We start from the raw sequence: 19,141 nt of genomic DNA, 5'->3' as shown, positions 1-19,141 counted from the left end.
CAACATCTGGACAGAGGCAGAATAGTTGATAAGAGTGAGGAAATGAAGAGTACGTAGCAGCAACCTGAACACACAAGTCTTTCTTCATACTCTTTCAAAAAAAACTTAAACATTTTTTAAAGAAAGTTGCTAAACAGCTACTGTAACAAAAATCCAATGGTCAAAGCAAAATTAAATGTAAATTAAAATGTTGTAGGTGTAGGTAAGGCACCCTTACCCTGATGTTATTCAACATTCAGGGAAGGCCTCAAGCACAGATGTAACCACAGAAGCAAGGCACACAGTAGGTCTCAAGACCCTGCGAATGCCCTCTTCCTGGATTTACTAATGGCTACCTTTACCAAGCCCAGGGACAATCCATCAGGAGATACTCTGATCTTTTCACCTTCATCCTGCACCCACACTCAGTATGGGGCTAAAATCCAAAGAAAACCCAAGGAGGAGCACCCCCCCGCTAAAATATTGAAGCATTGGCTGGTACCTCACACTCTGTGTGTACACATGGACCATCCACAAAGCCATGAGAATAAAAAGCAGGATGGGAGTCCATGAATCATTTTAAACAGCTATTGCACCTGCTTGTTCCATGAGACACATTACATGCTAAATCTCCAATGGTAAAGGGGAGAACACCTGTGTGAAGAGCCACTCACCAATGCCCCCAGGTACCACTGGATGTCAGGGCAGAATGCAATAGCAAGTGCAGATAGTTGATATGGGTGAGGAAGTGGAGGGTATGCAGCTGCAGTCTGTAGGAAAATCTCACTTTACATGCTCAAGATTCTTAAATTAATAATTACCTTCCAGCTGTATACCCTTAACCTGAATACTACAACTACCATCAATGTTGCACTATTTTCAGGTTTCAGCCTTCATTCATATCTTTAAGTCCTGGAATGGAAGTTGAATCCAGCATTGAATTGTGGATATTTCTAATCAACCTGTTTACGACAGACCTCTGGAGCAGGTTGGAGTCAAAATGGGTCTTCTAGCTCAGAGGTGGGGATACTACCACTACCCACAATTGCCCTCACAACCTGAACTGTATTAACTAAGTTAACAGCATAGTGCTAATAGTAGGCATTCTTGCATATGCTAGCCAACAATCTAGTTTCAATAAAATAAAACACTAACATTAAAACAAATATATTTCTGAAGATGACTGAAAACATCAGCTTTCCTGCTCCTCTAATGCTGCTTGGTCTGCTGTGTTCATCCAGCTCTACTCCTTGTTATCTCTGCATGTATTTAATACCCATTTTTGCCCTTGTTTTCTTCTAAATGTACCTATCTTGTTGGGATATTGATTCCACAGCAAAAGCAGTAATCTATTACTTTTCCTCTCTGATGAAGGGTCCAGGCCCGAAACATCAGCTTTGATGCTGCTGGGCCTGCTGTGTTCATCCAGCCTCACATTTTATTATCTTGGATTCTCCAGCATCTGCAGTTCCCATTATCACCACTACCACAGCACAGTCTGAATTGCTATCCAATGACAGCAGAACACACATATGCCAATGAAAAGCTGCAAACAAAGGCCTGCAATGATTTTTCTCCCCCTCAAAATCTAAGGCCACACAGGTCAAATATTCTTTAATATTAAAGAAAATTCAATTAGTTCAGTTAATCACTCACAAAATGTTGATTATTTTTGAATGGGGAGCAATCCACGTTGCTTATTAAGAATCATGTGACGCAAGCTAATTCCAAGTGAATATAATTGTTCATGTTTAATGGATAGATTCGTCTGCAGGAGTAAATACAGCAGAGATCTTTTTGCTACAATGTATGAACCTTAGTTTAATCATCTTGTTGACATAGAGCACTTTAACAATTAAAGTTCTTGAAAACTTAAGGCTATGTGTGATGATGTTTGACAAAGAGTAATGCAGTTCTGAAGCTTTTGAAGGCTTTGTGGGTTGGGAAATACAGAGGAGATTGACCAGAATGACTCTAGGTTATAGTTATACAGATAGACCAGAGAAGCTGCAGTTCTCCTTGGAGTGGATGAGATTTGATAAAAATGTTTAAAGTTAAACAGAGTTGAGATAGATTAAATAAAGAGAAAATATTTACATTGGCTGAAGAGCTGATTACAAAAGGTACAGATTTAAGTTCATTGGCAAAAGAATTGTGAGAAAGCTAAGGATTAGCTGGGTTCCACTTCAGCACTTGTGCTATTATAAATATCCCCCTTTACTTCTGGGAGTTGTGATGTTTAGGAACAATGCCATTATCATACAGATTCAAAAGGACAACCTTTATGACACCATTGCCATATTTATTAGTCATCACAATGGCTCATTAATGATCCACACGGTTGTTAAATAACGGTGTTTATGTTCAAGTATGTAGCAGTTACCTAAGCGTATACCATATATTTAGCCTTTAATTTAGTTTCTTCTCCTGAATAGGTTATGCCTCCCACGAGCAATCACCTGGAGCCTCTTTCTTTTGATACAGCAATGCAGATGGCAGCAAAATGTGTCAGAAACTTTGGCAGGGATGACAATCATGTAGGTATCACCATGTATATCACTGCACACCAAAACAGTAAGTGCAGATATAAATGATAAGCTAACAAAATAAAAATTTGAAGCATAAATTTAATAAATATGCTAATACGTGTCATAGAAGTAGAACTTGTTGGAGAAACTCAACAGGTCTAGCAACATTTGTGGAGAGAGAAACAAAACTAATCTTTTGAATCCAATGTGATTCTTCTTCAGAACTGCTGGAAATTAAATGGGTTTTACTTTGTTGAAAAAGAGGGTAGGAGCAAATGGCACAGAAGCGAAGGTCATAGAAAGATTAAAGGGTGAGGGAGATTGGAGTTCAACAGTGTCAAAAACAAAAGATAAAGAGAATGGTAATGATTGTAGAGAAAAGTCAAAGCATTGATCTACTGTAGGTATTGATAGCAGAATAAATATCAGCTCGGATTATAAACAAAAACATGAAAAGAAGACATAGACACTGGAAAAGAAAATTAAAATGTAAGGCAAAGTTCATGGTGTGAAATTGTTGAACTCAATTTTGGGTCCAGTAGCCTGTATAAATAGAATCCATATCAGAGACTGGTAGTTACAGAAACAGGATGAAGGAGCAGAGGGAATTAAGAATGGGCAGGCTTTTGATTGGTTTCAATGGTGATTTTTTTTGCTAATGAGCACACCACCATGTTTACAAGGGCCTGCTTGTTGAGGTGCAGCTCTTTGACTTTGAAGTGAGATACATACTAGGTACCAGGATGATTATGTCTGACACGCTGAACAGTTTACTCAACCTGCACAAGACCAAATTAGTTCTTTTGATCAATATATTGTTTTATTCATTCATTGATGCTCTAGACAATGAAACTGAAGATACTATAAAGGTTGATCTGTTATACTGTGGCTGAAGCCATTGTGAACAGTTGCAATGACAGCTACCAAAGATGAGCAACTATAAGATTTGCAAAAGTTCATTATCCAAGGATATTCTGATCATATTAAGTGCTAAAGTTCAATATTAAGGAAGAAACATCAGGGCATTTTGAAAATCTTAACACAATCAAACAGAATGAAAATGGTTCTGTGGACAGGAAATCATGTATAAAAAGTTTGCTAGAGCTTTTTTAGGATATAATGAGCTAACTTGGTAAAGGGGTATCTAGTAGTATTTGGATTTCCAAAAGGTATTCGATAGGATGCCACATAGAAGGTTACAGCACGAGATAGAGGCTCACAATATAGAAGTAATGATTTAGCATGGTTTGGAGATTGGTTACACACAGAACAGAGAGAGTCAAGATTAATTGCTCTCTTTCAGATTGGAAACACACAAGCAGCTGAGTGTCACAAGGATCAGTCCTAGTACATAGATTATTTGTGGGTGACTCAGTGGTTAGCCCTGCTGCTTCACAGCACCAGGGACCTGAGTTCAATTCCAGCCCTGGGAAACTGTCTGTGTGGAGTTTGAATTTTTTCTCTGTGTCTGTGTGGGTTTTCCCCCAAGTGCTCTGATTTCCTCCCACAGTCCAAAGAGTGTAGATTGGCCATGCTTAAAATGAATTGCCCCAGACTGTCCAGGAACGTGCAGCTTAAGTGGGTTAGCCATGGTAAAAATCATATGCAAGGTTACAGGGATGGGGTGGGCAGTGAATGAGTGTGATGCTCTTCAGAGGGTCAGATTTGACAGGCTGAATGGCATCTTTCTGCACTGCAGAGATTCTGCGGTATTATCCACATGACTTGGAGAAGAGGGCAGAGTGTTATGTATCCAAATTTGCTGATAATACAAAAGTAAGTGGGAGAGAATCTCGCGATGAGGGCTTGAGGGGCTATAAGCTGAGTCAGTGGGCAAAAACTTGAAAGATGGCATTTAATGTCAGGAAGTGTGAGGCTGTGCACTTTGGTAGGAATAATCTAAAGACAGACTATTAACTAAATTGAGAGAGGCTCCAAAGAGGTCCACCACAGAGGCATATGGATGATCTAAAGCATGAAACACAAAAGAGTATGCAGGTACAGCAAATAGTCGAGAAGGGAAATGCAATCACATTGAAACGTATGAGATTTTTAAGCAGCTTGATGGGGTAAATGTTGAGAGGATGTTTCTTCTCTTGGGAACGTCTAGGATCAGAGGCATAGTCTCAGAACAAAGGTGTGCCAATTTAAGACTAAGATGAGGAAAAGTTTCTTCTCAGAGGGTTATGAGCCTTTGCAATTCCTTGCCACATAGATCTGTGGTAGCAGAGTACTTGTGTATATTTTGTGTAAGGCTGAGATTGATAGATTCTTGATCACTAGGGATTCATTGGTTGAGGGAAAATACAGGAAAGTGGACATGAGGAACATCATTGGGTCAGCCATGATGCTACTGAACGGTGGTGCAGGCTTGAGGAGCTGATTGGCATGCTCTTTCTTATGATCTAATTTTTTGCTAAGGATTTGGACTTTTAAATCAGGGAACTCTTGATACAACTATTCAGGATGCTTGCGAGGCTGTGCCTGGAGTATAGTTTAGTTCCCATATTTTAAAAAAAGAATGTACTTGTGTTGGAGGCAATTCACAAGTGATTCATTAGGTTGATTCCTTGAATGAAGGAGCTAATTTATCAAGAACAGCCAAAGAGGTTAGCCTTTTATTCGCTATAGTTTTGAACAATGAGGGGTGATTTTACTGAAACGTACAAGATTTTGAGGAGCTTAACAAGGTAAATGTTGAGAAGGTATTGCCCTTTTGGGGGAATCTTGAACTGGAGGAAGAAGCTATGGAATAAGGGGATTTACTTAAAACTGAGAAGCAAAGGAATTTCTCCTCCATGAGAGTGCTGAATATTTGAATTCTCTATCCCAGAAATTTGTGGAGGTAGAATCATTGAAAGTACTTAAAGAGGAAGTAGAAAAATGTTTGAAATGTTGGGGAGTTGAGGGCTTTGATGAGCTGGTATTACAGACGTGTTGTGGCTAGGGGCAGGGCAATCTTGATCTTGCAGAATGGAGGGGCAGGTTTGAGGGACCAAATGGTCTAATTCTTCTCCTACTTTTTACGTTCTTATATTTTGATGTTCTTAAATGCCTTGTTCATTTTGGCCATACAGAGGTGAACTTGGTATAGCACAACAAGTCATTTTCAAGGGCAACTAAGTCCCAACACCAAGAGAATTATGCCATGTTATCATGCCAATGTTACACTAGGGTCAGATGGTTATTGAACACACAAGCCAGTGAACATTTGAATCTGCGTACAGACAAGGGATGAAACAGGATATTCAATAACTCATAAATGCACGTGAGGGATGCCAGTCATATCAACTGCAGCAGCGCAGTGAACATCCACACAATATTCCATTCACTGTTTGGGTGCAAGTAGGAACAGATCAATTCCCAGGGCACAAGGAAGATTATATCCATGCGATGGATTATTTCTGTAAATTTCTCAATTTCTAAATTGTTCAGCAATTTACTAACACAATGCGTTGATTGCCGCTGATACAATGAGCACTACATTCATTCTATTTGATGTACCAGATCAGATAGTGAATGACAATAGACTGCACTATAACTGCAAACTATTTAAAGATGTTTACTGTGTGGAGTGTGACTCATATCACTTCAGCCAATTATCTGTGTTTAAATGGTCTAGCAGAACATATGATATGCACTATCAAATCAACAACCATTGAGTGTCAAGCAACAAAGCAAGATATTTATGCTCTATTGCTGCATTTTTGTGCAACACAAATGGAAAAGGAATACCATCCCAGCACAACTGATGCTCAGAAGGCAAGGATCTTGTCCAGTGACCAATGGTCTAACTATTCAGAGACCCTGGTAATTTTTTCTCACAGACAGAGGAAAATGGAAGAGATTCACGATGGGCAAGCAGGTGTAGGATGGCTGAAACTGCTCATTCTGCAGAGAATGCCATTAGAAATACAAATACTTGGATACCAGTAAATGCCATTGTACGAAGTCTGTGATACCATCATGATAGGCTGACCAAACAGGTAGATGAGAGTAAACCGGTTGATGTGGTGTATATGGATTTCAGCAAGGCATTCGATAAGGTTCCCCACAATAGGCTATTGTACAAAATGCGGAGGAATGGAATTGTGGGAGATATAGCAATTTGGATCAGAAATTGGCTTGCTGAAAGAAGACAGAGGGTGTTAGTTGATGGGAAATGTTCATCCTGGAGACCAGTTATTAGTGGTGTACTGCAAGGGTCGGTGTTGGGTCCACTGCTGTTTGTCATTTTTATAAATGACCTGGATGAGGGCGTAGAAGGATGGGTTAGTAAATTTGCAGACGACACTAAGGTCGGTGGAGTTGTGGATAGTGACAAAGGATGCTGTAGGTTGCAGAGAGACATAGATAAGCTGCAGAGCTGGGCTGAGAGGTGGCAAATGGAGTTTAATGCAGACAAGTGTGAGGTGATGCACTTTGGTAGGAGTAACTAGAAGGCAAAGTACAGGGCTAATGGTAAGATTCTTGGCAGTGTAGATGAGCAGAGAGACCTCGGTGTCCACGTACACAGATCCTTGAAAGTTGCCACCCAGGTTGACAGGGCTGTTAAGAAGGCATACAGTGTTTTAGCTTTTATTAATAGAGGGATCGAGTTCCGGAACCAAGAGGTTATGGTGAAGCTGTACAAAACTCTGGTGCGGCCGCACTTCGAGTATTGTGTACAGTTCTGGTCACCGCATTATAAGAAGGATGTGGAAGCTTTGGAAAGGGTGCAGAGGAGATTTACTAGGATGTTGCCTGGTATGGAGGGAAGGTCTTACAAGGAAAGGCTGAGGGACTTGAGGCTGTTTTCATTAGAGAGAAGAAGGTTGAGAGGTGACTTAATTGAAACATATAAAATAATCAGAGGGTTAGATAGGGTGGATAGGGAGAGCCTTTTTCCTAGATGGTGACGGTGAGCACGAGGGGGCACAGCTTTAAATTGAGAGGTGAAAGATATAGGACAGATGTCAGAGGTAGTTTCTTTACTCAGAGTAGTAAGGGAATGGAACGCTTTGCCTGCAACGGTAGTAGATTCGCCAACTTTAGGTACATTTAAGTCATCATTGGACAAGCATATGGATGTAAATGGAATAGTGTAGGTTAGATGGGCTTGAGATCGGTATGACAGGTCGGCACAACATCGAGGGCCGAAGGGCCTGTACTGTGCTGTAATGTTCTATGTTCTATACCAATGTCGTAGAAGCCAGCTTGGACCAATGTCAGGGTCACTAATGATTCACCAAGACAATGAATGAAAAAACTCTAAAGTTGATGATTATGTGGTGATCTTGAGTGGTAGTATTTACAGTTAGACAATTATGCTGCCAAAAATTGAAATAGAGAACGTGCATCTCTTCAGAGGGATATGACCACTAGATTAGGGTTAGTTGTCAAACTGTAGAAGAATTATATTGAGATTTGAAATGTTAGACTTCTGAACCCAGTTTCCCAGTACGTATAATTATTGAATTGGCACATACCTAAGCACAACCATGCACAGCAAAATTCTCAGTATCAAACACGCATGGGGAATGGAGAATGCCAATTACACAACTATGCTGGTTGTGGCCAGGACTACTCATAAATTCAATCAATGAGGTTTGTTTCATAAAAGGAGACAGAGAGTGTAGTTACTAAGTAATCAGTTCCCAGAGTAAGGAAATCTGCTTCCATCGATTAGCGATAATGGGAACTGCAGATGCTGGAGAATCCAAGATAATAAAATGTGAGGCTGGATGAACACAGCAGGCCCAGCAGCATCTCAGAAGCACAAAAGCTGACGTTTCGGGCCGAGACCCTTCATCAGAGAGGGGGATGGGGTGAGGGTTCTGGAATAAATAGGGAGACAGGGGGAGGCAGACCGAAGATGGAGAGAAAAGAAGATAGGTGGAGAGGAGAGTATAGGTGGGGAGGTAGGGAGGGGATAGGTCAGTCCAGGGAAGACGGATAGGTCAAGGAGGTGGGATGAGGTTAGTAGGTAGGAGATGGAGGTGCGGCTTGAGGTGGGAGGAAGGGATGGGTGAGAGGAAGAACAGGTTAGGGAGGCAGAGACAGGCTGGGCTGGTTTTGGGATGCAGTGGGTGGAGGGGAAGAGCTGGGCTGGTTGTGTGGTGCAGTGTGGGGAGGGGACGAACTGGGCTGGTTTTGGGATGCGGTGGGGGAAGGGGAGATTTTGAAGCTGGTGAAGTCCACATTGATACCATTGGGCTGCAGGGTTCCCAAGCGGAATATGAGTTGCTGTTCCTGCAACCTTCGGGTGGCATCATTGTGGCACTGCAGGAGGCCCATGACGGACATGTCATCTAAAGAATGGGAGGGCGAGTGGAAATGGTTCGCGACTGGGAGGTGCAGTTGTTTATTGCGAACCGAGCGGAGGTGTTCTGCAAAGCGGTCCCCAAGCCTCCGCTTGGTTTCCCCAATGTAGAGGAAGCCACACCGGGTACAATGGATACAGTATACCACATTGGCAGATGTGCAGGTGAACCTCTGCTTAATGTGGAAAGTCATCTTGGGGCCTGGGATGGGGGTGAGGGAGGCGGTGTGGGGGCAAGTGTAGCACAATGCTACACTTGCCCCCACACCGCCTCCCTCACCCCCATCCCAGGCCCCAAGATGACTTTCCATATTAAGCAGAGGTTCACCTGCACATCTGCCAATGTGGTATACTGTATCCATTGTACCCGGTGTGGCTTCCTCTACATTGGGGAAACCAAGCGGAGGCTTGGGGACCGCTTTGCAGAACACCTCCGCTCGGTTCGCAATAAACAACTGCACCTCCCAGTCGCGAACTATTTCCACTCCCCCTCCCATTCTTTAGATGACATGTCTGTCATGGGCCTCCTGCAGTGCCACAATGATGCCACCCGAAGGTTGCAGGAACAGCAACTCATATTCCGCTTGGGAACCCTGCAGCCCAATGGTATCAATGTGGACTTCACCAGCTTCAAAATCTTCCCTTCCCCCACTGCATCCCAAAACCAGCCCAGTTCGTCCCCTCCCCAAACTGCACCACACAACCAGCCCAGCTCTTCCCCTCCACCCACTGCATCCCAAAATCAGCCCAGCCTGTCTCTGCCTCCCTAACCTGTTCTTCCTCTCACCCATCCCTTCCTCCCACCTCAAGCCGCACCTCCATCTCCTACCTACTAACCTCATCCCACCTCCTTGACCTGTCCGTCTTCCCTGGACTGACCTATCCCCTCCCTACCTCCCCACCTATACTCTCCTCTCCACCTTCGGTCCGCCTGCCCCTCTCTCCCTATTTATTCCAGAACCCTCACCCCATCCCCTTCTCTGATGAAGGGTCTCGGCCCGAAACGTCAGCTTTTGTGCTCCTGAGATGCTGCTGGGCCTGCTGTGTTCATCCAGCCTCACATTTTATTATGCATCGATTAGCATTGCTTGAGAATACAAGACAATAGGGTAACAGATAATGGGAAGTTTACTGTGTATCTGTTAAGGATAGCTTTATAAACACTGGAAAAAGAGACAAATTACAATATAATATAACTTTATATATTAAAAAATACAAGATCACATTTATTTGTCTCCTTAGAGAACAGATTCTTCATCAAAACATGCATTTTTAGATGATTTCCATTCGTGTACAAATTTGGAGGAAGTTTCTGTACCAACAGATCATGATGTGCAAAGACCAGTTTCTCATCATGCTTATTTCAATGATCCCAAAACTGTTGTGCTGGATCCATTTGCAAACAATAAAGGTATTTTATGCATTATGGAGCTTGACAAAGATATTTAGAATGTCGTATGTTTTAGATTGAGTAAATGGAGAAGTGAACATTACTAATGAATGAAGCATCAATCATCATAGGGCTCAGATTTAAAATTACTAGCAATGAAGGTAGAGGGTGGCACAAGAAAAAATGTTTTTATGTTGATGAGTGGTTACAATTTGTAGTGTACTGCCTTCTAGATAAACAAAAATTCAATAGTAGCATTCAAAATTGAATAAATACTTGGAGGAGAAAATTGCAAACAAGTGTGGAAATAAAAGGAGAGTGGAGCTAACTGGAATCCTCTTCAAAAGAGCCAATGAGTACTTCACTTCTCCCTGTGCTCTACTGTTCTAAGATTTCCTGTGAAGAATAGAAGTTTTTTTGTATTAATACATTTACATCTGATTCAGAAACAGACAGCAAACCTTTGTCAGTCCCATGTTTCTGGGCATATGGGTAGTGCTTCATGGCTGCTGGCTTTACTGAAGGAGGCCAGCTAAGCATAGAACATAGAAACCCTACAATGTGGAAGTAGACCATTCAGCCCATCAAGTCCACACTGACCCTCCGAAGAGCATCCCACCCAGACGCAGTCCCATAACCATGCATTTCCCATGGCTAATTTACCTAGCCTGCAAATGCCTGGAGAATTTAGCATGGCCAATCCACCTAACTTGCACATCTTGGTACTGTGGGAGGAAATCCACACAGACACAGGGAGAATGTGCAAACTCCACACTGTTATCCGAAGCTGGGATCAAACCAGGTCCCTGGTGCTGTGAAGCAGCAGTGCTAACTACTGAGCCGCCGTGCCACCTCTAGCAAAGCTCCAATCTCATGGCTGCCTCTGTGCACAGGGGGAGGTGACCAACTAAGACACATGACTTAACCAGCACTCTGATCATGGAGATAGGCTTAAAAGGAAACTGCACTGAATAATATTGCTGAAATTTTAAGATGGAAACTAGAACACCAGGGCTTAGAAAGAATTCTAGATGCGGGATGTGGTGCTGGATGTGTTTGCAATGGAGGCAGACAGGACAGGAAATGGTATGATCTTGTAGGGGGCAAGCAGCTTATGGGCACCATCTTCAGAAAGGAGTGGATCCAGATGACTTATGAGCTCAGGACCCAGAGACTGGATCTTAGGATCTGATGAGTACAGTGAGAAGTATAATTATCTCACATGAGGTATCAGTGAATGCATCTTCATATGACAGCTCTTACACACCACAGAACCAGCTATTCATGCTGCTCAATTTTTCACACATCCACCTCTCACCCAGTAGCATTTCCTTATGTTTCAGACTCACAGCTAACATCCATCTCCTTCATCTCGCCCTCACATCAGGTGCAGTATATGAATACTTGGCAAGCCCTAATTGTTAATGGCTAATCGTGGGACTATGATGTATTGTGCAGCTGATGATACAGTACATAGGGGATGTCATTTAAAGACGCATTCACCTTTTATGATGATGAGCCCTCTCTCTGGATATTGCTCCATTAAAGTACCCTTCATTCCAAAAAAGCCCTCCCTTGACAGTTTCAGCAATTGTTGTAGCCTGAGTTCATCTTCTCTTTACGAAGGCCACGCTATAGTTGGAAAGTGTTATGGAAAGCTGGTCATGCATTATACCAACTATGTATGCACATATGTCTTTGCTAAATGTGCAGCAAGAATGACTGAAATTTTCATGCCCGTTACAGAATTCCTTTGTGTAAGGTCCTGAAAAGATATAAAATAAAGGTGGAAAATTGAGTTGAGGCAATGATCAGTGAACAGGGGCATGGACTACTTCTGTTCCTCTCTAATCCTATGTTCACTAGGTCACCCCTTTATCTGAGTGGTGATCACCTTCTCAGGTATGTCTTCCAATAGGCTTTTGCTGCTAAATATGTTGTGAACTGTAGTGGTTAGTCAGATTTTAATTGGAAGATAAATTAATATCGCTGAGCTCAAGGAAATACAACGCTGTTACCCTGTGTGTGTTTAGATGTTCTGGAGAGACAGAGTAGCCATATCGTAAATATGTGTCATGTGCCGGGCACCTGATCCCAAGCTTTCCATTTTTATTTAAGGCTTCATTAATTCTTATTTTCGGATAATATATTTTCAGATCAGATTTATCTCCCAACCTTTGCTCATTAAAAGTTTAAGCTGTTATGTTTTACTCAGTATTTTACAAGTAAAACGACATTATTGAAAGTTTCATCTCAAAAGTACGTAATTTTGTCCAAAAGCATGTCACAGCTTTGAAATATTAATAGCCCACAATGTAGCAAGAGAGAATTTATTAAAGTGAACAGAAAAACATGATCTAGCGGTTAAGGAGGGACTGGTAAGCAGTGATTGAGAAGCTGATCCTATTTTATCAATGTAGTCTGACAATTAAACTTTTGTTATATTATGTAACATTAATTTAGTACAACTGGATTTTGCAACAAACTAGAACATCGAACATAGAACAGCACATCACAGTACAGGCCCTTCAGCCCACGATGTTGTGCCGGCCTATTATCCTACTCTAGGGTGAAACTACCCTGCATACCCTACCCTATTAGATAAAATGTAGTTAAACATTGACGTTTAGCTAATAGCCAAGTGATCAATCTTTTGCTAATGTTCAGCAGCTTGGAAAAATATTCAAGAGAAGATTCAACAACTGGAGTTGGAGCGAAGGCAAGCTGAGCAGCACATGAAACATCTGTGCAATGAATATGTTCAATACATAAAAATTTCAGGGCAAGAAAACAGTAAGGAAGACATCGGCAACATCGATACTGAAGATATCAATGGTGAGTACATTGTTGAGCATGTTTTGTCCTTTAATAAATTAGTTTAAGCAATAAAAACAGTAAGAGTGAATTTTGAAGTGGAATAAGATATGTTTATCTAATGTTCTGCCTTATGTGGACGACTTGTGAATATGTTTACTTGCAGAGATAGGGTTCTGAAGGAGTTACAGCCATATATAAATGGGAAGGAATAATCTAAAGACTCTGCTCAGCTAAGGCTCCAGCCATGCCATTTCCCCAAGTGTTGTGCTGTCACTAATCCTATGATGTCCAAATTGTTTGGTTGCCATTTAGCTTTTTCTGGGTTTCTTTTTAATTCATTTTTGGGATGTGGGCATCGCTGGCTGGCCATGTTCCTTTTCTTGTTTTGTCTTGTATGTGAGGAGGAAAACAGTTACTGAATAGCTGTAGACAAGCAATGTGTACATGTGTGGAACTTATGAAATTAATACAAACGTCAAGTGAGATGAAAGCATTTTCAATCAGGTTTGACTGTTGATTAATTGAAGAAGAATGGTTGGTGTGATGAGAAAGGCCAAAGTTGAGAAAAATGACACACAAGTTATCCTTGTTCTGCATTATTATTATATGAGTACAAAATTTAAGTACCTGATATAAGCATAAAAATAAATAAGGATTTTTGTATCTGGCATGAGGTGATATATTGTTTCCTAAAGATCGGTCGAGAAGGAAACAGAAATGGGGATAAAACATGTTCAAAGTGCAGGATAATGGGGGTGAAGGTAGGGAAACGTTGCCTGTGTTATGCAGAGAGGTAGGCATGTTTGAATTTTGGAACTAGAAACATGGAGAACATAGACACATGGACAGCATGCAAATATGGACAGCATAAAAGCAAAAGAGAAAACATATAATGCAGCAAAGTGCAGTGGGAAGCCAGGGGATTGGGAAGCCTACGAAGACCAAAAGAGGACAACTAAAAAAAAATAAGGAGGGAGAAGATTAAATATGAGGGTAAGCTAGCCAGTAATATCAAAGAAGATTGCAAGAGTTTCTTCAGATATACAAAAGGGAAGAGAGAGGTGAAAGTGGACATTAGGCAACTAGAAAATGATGCTGGAGAAGTAGTAAAGGGGAACAAAAAAATGGCTGAGCAACTGAATAAGTACTTTACGTCAGTCTTCACGGTGGAAAACATGAATAATATTCGATGGGGTGGGGTAGAGGTCAGTATGGTGACTATCACCAAGGAGAAGGTGCAAGAAAAACTGAAAGGTCTGAAGGTAGATAAAGCACCTGTACCAGCTGGACTATACCCCAGAATTTTCAAGGAGAGAGCTGAAGGGATAATGGAGACATTAGTGGTGATCGTTCAAGAATCACTAGAGTCAGAGAGGGTCCCAGAGGACTGTAAAATCACTAATGTAAACCCTCTGTGTAAGAAGGGAGTGAGGCAAAAGGTAGGAAATTACAGGCTGATTAGCCTAAACTTGGTCGTGGGTAAGATTTTGGAGTCCATTGTGAAGGATAAGATTTCTGAATGCTTGGAAATGCAGGTAAAATTGGGTAAAGTCAGCATGGTTTCATCAAGGGGAGGTCGTGCCTGACAAATCTGCTAGAATTCTTTGAGGAAGTAACAAGCAGGTTAGACCAAGGAGGGCCAATGGATGTTATACATTAAAGATCAAATGAAGGAACTGAAGGCATTCTTGCTAAGGTTGCAGATGATACAGAGATAGGTAGAGGAATTGGTTGTATTGAGGAAGCAGGAATGCTGCAGAAGGATTCAGACAGGTTAGAAAAATGGGCAAAGAAGTGGCAGATTAAATACAACGAAGGAATGTGTGAGGTCACACGTTTTGGTGGAATACTTTAGGTATAGACTATTTTCTAGATGAGGAGAAAATTTAGAAATCTAAGTTTAAACTTGGGAGTACTAGTCCAGATTCTCTTAAAGTTAATTTGCGGTTGAGTCAGTAGCTGAGAAGGCAAACACAATATTAGTATTTATTTCGAGATGTCAAGAATATGAAAGCAGGGATATACATCTGACAATTTATAAGACTGTTCAGACCACATTTAGAATATTTTGTGCAATTTTCAGCCCAATGTCTCAGGAAGGATGTACTGACTCTGGAACAGGTCCAGAGGAGAATGATCCCAGTACTGAAAGACTTAACATATGAAGAACATTTGAGGACTCTGGGTTTAAACTTGATAGAGTTTAGAAGGATGAGGGGGGATCTAATTGAAACTTACAGAACACAGAAAGGCCTGGATACAGCGGACATTGGGAAGATGTTTTCATTAGCAAGAAAAACTAAGACCAGAGGGCACAGCATTAAAGTAAAGGGAAGACCCTTTCGAATGGAGATGAGGAGAAACTTCTTTGGCCAGAGAGTGGTGAATCTATGGAATTCACTGCCACAGAATGCTGTGGAGCCCAGATCATTGAGTATTATTAAGACAGAGATAGATAGGTGTTTGACTGTTAAGGGGATCAAAAGTTACGGGGAGAAGGTGGTAGAATGGGATTGAGAAACTTACCAGCCATATTGAATGGCAGGATAGACTTGATGGGCCAAACGGCCTAATTTCTGCTTCTATGTCTTATAATCCTACAGTCTTATATTTACCTTAGTAAGAATTTTCATCTTCAAATAATATTAGCCTAGATTTTTTTTTTCTCACTTTTTCATGGGATGTGTGCATTGCTGGTAAGACCAGCAATTAGACTCTCAGAGTCTTAGAGCATGGAAACAGACTCTTCAGATGAAGTAGTCCACGTTGACTGTGTTCTGAAACTAAACTCGTCCCACTTTCCTGCATTTGGTCCATATCCCTCCAAACCTTCCCTATTCATGTACTTATCCAAAAGTCTTTTAAATGGTGTAATTGTACCTGCATCTACAACTTCCTCCTACTATGAACTGGCATTTTAATTCCTCATCCAGATGATAATCTGAGATAGATTTTTGGAGCAAGAGAGGTAAAGATATGGAAGTAAAAAGATAAGTCTGAAAAACTGCACTTATTATTTATGTTTTAAACGATTGGTTCAAAGCAGGTTAAATAGGGAAACGATTGATGGCTTAAATGGTAACAGTCCAATAGGATGTCAATTGTGACTTTAATGTGAATTGTTTCAGTATTGCGGCAGGAGAACGTGTACCCCATCACCTCACTCAACATTTATTTGTTTATACTCAGCATTAATTTGATAAGTTCCACACGTGTACATGTTGCTTGTCTGTAACAATTCACTAACTCTCCTCCTCTTCACATATGGGACAAAACAAGAAAAGGAAAATGGCCAGCCAGCGATGCCCACTTCCCACAAGTGAATTAGAAAAAAACAGAAAGAGCCAACTGGCAACGAAACAAAATAGCTTCATTCCCCACATGAACCACTCTCTAAGTCAAAAAGTTGCCACTCATGTCCTTTTTAAATCTTTCCCCTCTAGTTTTGAACTCCCCCATCCTAGGGAAAACAGTCTTGCTATTTACCTTATCTATGATCCTCATGACTGTATAAACTTCTATGAAGTCACTCCTCAACACTCCTGTGAACAAGTGCCAGACTATTTTTGTAACACAAACCCTCCATTCCCAGCAACATGCTGGTAAATCTTTTCTAAATCTGCTCCAATTTAATAATATTGCTGCTATAACAGGTACACAGAAAAGGCTTCACCAACATCTTGTACAACATGATGCCCCAAACCTATAATCAAATTGTTGCCTCTTCTTAATTCCCCATGAGATGATAACATATGAAAACACTAATAATGATGGATGGATATTTTTCATATTCATTGGTTTGCTTTTGTAATGCGGGCATTAACATTTTTTCTACTAAATGGGTTAACTTGTTACTTGAAATAGTCAAACGTATTAGGAATGTATTGGAAATGCCTGAACTGCATTTTAATCACAAAGCAGTTTGGCAAGGAATAATGGGTAAAATCAAAGATTAGCCACTTAAAGCTGAGTATCACAGATGGATTAAAATTGCATTTTAATTCTCTAATTATTTATTCTTCCAAAAAATACACAAGACTTGTATCAGAAAACCATTGTGTTAATTCTGTCAATATACCAGAGTGAAATGACAGCGAACAACAGGGGAAAAAAAAACAAAGCTGTGAAAACAGAATTGAAGAAGAATCTACTGTTAGCCCATTAAACTTTCCAGTTTGAATTTAAAAAAATAGAATATTCTGGATGTGAGTTTGCTCGCTGAGCTGGAAGGTTAGTTTTTCAGACGTTTCGTCACCATTCTAGGTAACTTCATCAGAGGCTCACTGATGATGTTACCTAGAATGGTGACGAAACGTCTGAAAAACTAACCTTCCAGCTCAGCGAGCAAACTCACATCCAGAACCTCAACCTGAGCTATAAATCTTCTCAAAACTCACTAAATAGAATATTCTCTCAGAAATTGAGCATCTGTATAATCAGGGTTGATAATATTGTAATAAGTTAAGATAGTTATTTTCAGTCTCAGCACTTTGATATCACATGAAAAGAGAAGAAGTAAAAGAATAATTTGATAGGCCATGATACAAAGCAAATGAAGGCTAATAGAGTATTTCTGAAGCCTTAATTCACATGGTTTATTTAAATTTATCTGTTCATGCATCAGCCACTTTGGATGACTGTTCACTTCTGCAGATACAGTTAGAACATATGATGAATGCTTTAAAGAATGGAGAGACTGAAACAAACCATGTATTAGAGATAGAGGTGAGTAAAATGAAATTTGTTGAATGTTGTGTGTTTTTCCTGTTTGGAAAGCTTTAATAATCTTTTGAATATAAACTTTAGAAAATATAATTGTTACCCTGTACAAAATATTTTACTGCTCAAAATTCAATCTTCTACTGTCATAACATTTATTCCACTATTTACAATCAATATCAGTGGCTTGGAAATGGGGACTGCATATCTGGTGGCTAAATTTGCTGATGACATCAAGCTGGGTAAGAAAGTAAGTTATCAAAAAGAGATTGAAATTCTGCAAAAAGACATGGGTGAGTTGTCAGTGGGCAAAAAGTTGGCAGGTTCAACATGGGAAAATGTGAACATGTCCACTTTTGAAGCCTAGAAAAAGGTGAGATTGAAGAACTCAGAGGTACAGAAGGATCTCAGTGTCCTCATACTTAACGAACAACTGCTTTGCAGGTACAGCAAGTGATTAGGAAGCTAAATGGAGTTCTGATGTTTGTTGCAAGGGGAATGGAATATAAGAACAGGAAAGTTTTATTCCACATGTACAGGGCTACAGTGAGACCACATGGGGTACTGCATACATTTTTTGTCTCTTTATTTGAAAAAAAACTTTTTTAGAAGCTGACTCATTCCTTGGATGATGGGCTTATCTTGTGAAAAATGGTTAAATAAGTTGGACCACTGTCCATTGGTATATAGAAGAATGAAGGATGATCTTGTTGAAACATATACAATCCTGGGAGGATTTGACAGGCTGAATTCTAACAGAATGTTTTCATTGTGGGAGAGTCTAGAACTTGGGGACAAGAGTGAGGTCATACAGTCATACAGCAGGTCTTACTTTTAAAATGGAGGAGTACTTTTTTTTCTCAGGGTTATTAGTTTGTGAAATTTTCTTTTCTGGGAAATACTGGAGGCTGAAGTTAGATGCGTTAGATATATTTTTGAATCAGCCATGTTCTTATTGAACGGCTGAGCAAGCACAAAAGACAAAATGACCTACTTGTACTTTTATGCTCTTGTCATTATGTAATTGTTTACAGCCTGGATTACATAGCATATAGAATCATATACTTTATCTACATATCACCCTAAATGATGGGCTTACCACTAACTTCTCAAGAGTAACTAAGGCAATAGATACAGATTTTATTGTCACATGTACTCAAGTACTGAAGTACAGTGAAAAATGCATAACTCGGCCACAAAAGGTGCCATCTTGGGAACTAAAGTAGCCAAGTACAAAAAAACTTATGTACAAAGTAGTAAGAGAAACACAGTTAATAAGCATTACTTCGTAGACTAAGTAGAAAAATACAGAAATAAACACTGGCCAGTCATTTTGCTCCACATCCCACCAACAAATTAAGAAAAAGCGCAGGCATGGAATTTGAACTTGTGACTTTTAATGATAAA

The 19,141-nt window shown here is 40.4% G+C and overlaps 1 protein-coding gene across 1 annotated transcript in view; it reads left to right on the top strand.

The window, feature by feature from the left end:
- The first annotated feature begins 12,918 nt into the window (after window positions 1–12,918).
- Window positions 12,919–19,141, top strand: part of cep57l1 (centrosomal protein 57, like 1) — a 44,918-nt gene continuing 38,695 nt past the window's right edge. The window contains exons 1-2 of the mRNA XM_048531098.2: window positions 12,919–13,033; window positions 17,640–17,740. Of these exons, the coding sequence (XP_048387055.1) occupies window positions 12,934–13,033; window positions 17,640–17,740 (201 nt within the window). The 5' untranslated portion in view covers window positions 12,919–12,933. The remainder of the gene's footprint in view (window positions 13,034–17,639; window positions 17,741–19,141) is intronic.

The sequence above is a fragment of the Stegostoma tigrinum genome, chromosome 4 (genome assembly GCF_030684315.1).
Source record: "Stegostoma tigrinum isolate sSteTig4 chromosome 4, sSteTig4.hap1, whole genome shotgun sequence".
Classification (NCBI taxonomy): Eukaryota; Metazoa; Chordata; class Chondrichthyes; order Orectolobiformes; family Stegostomatidae; genus Stegostoma; species Stegostoma tigrinum.
This window is presented reverse-complemented; position numbering and strand designations above follow the sequence as displayed.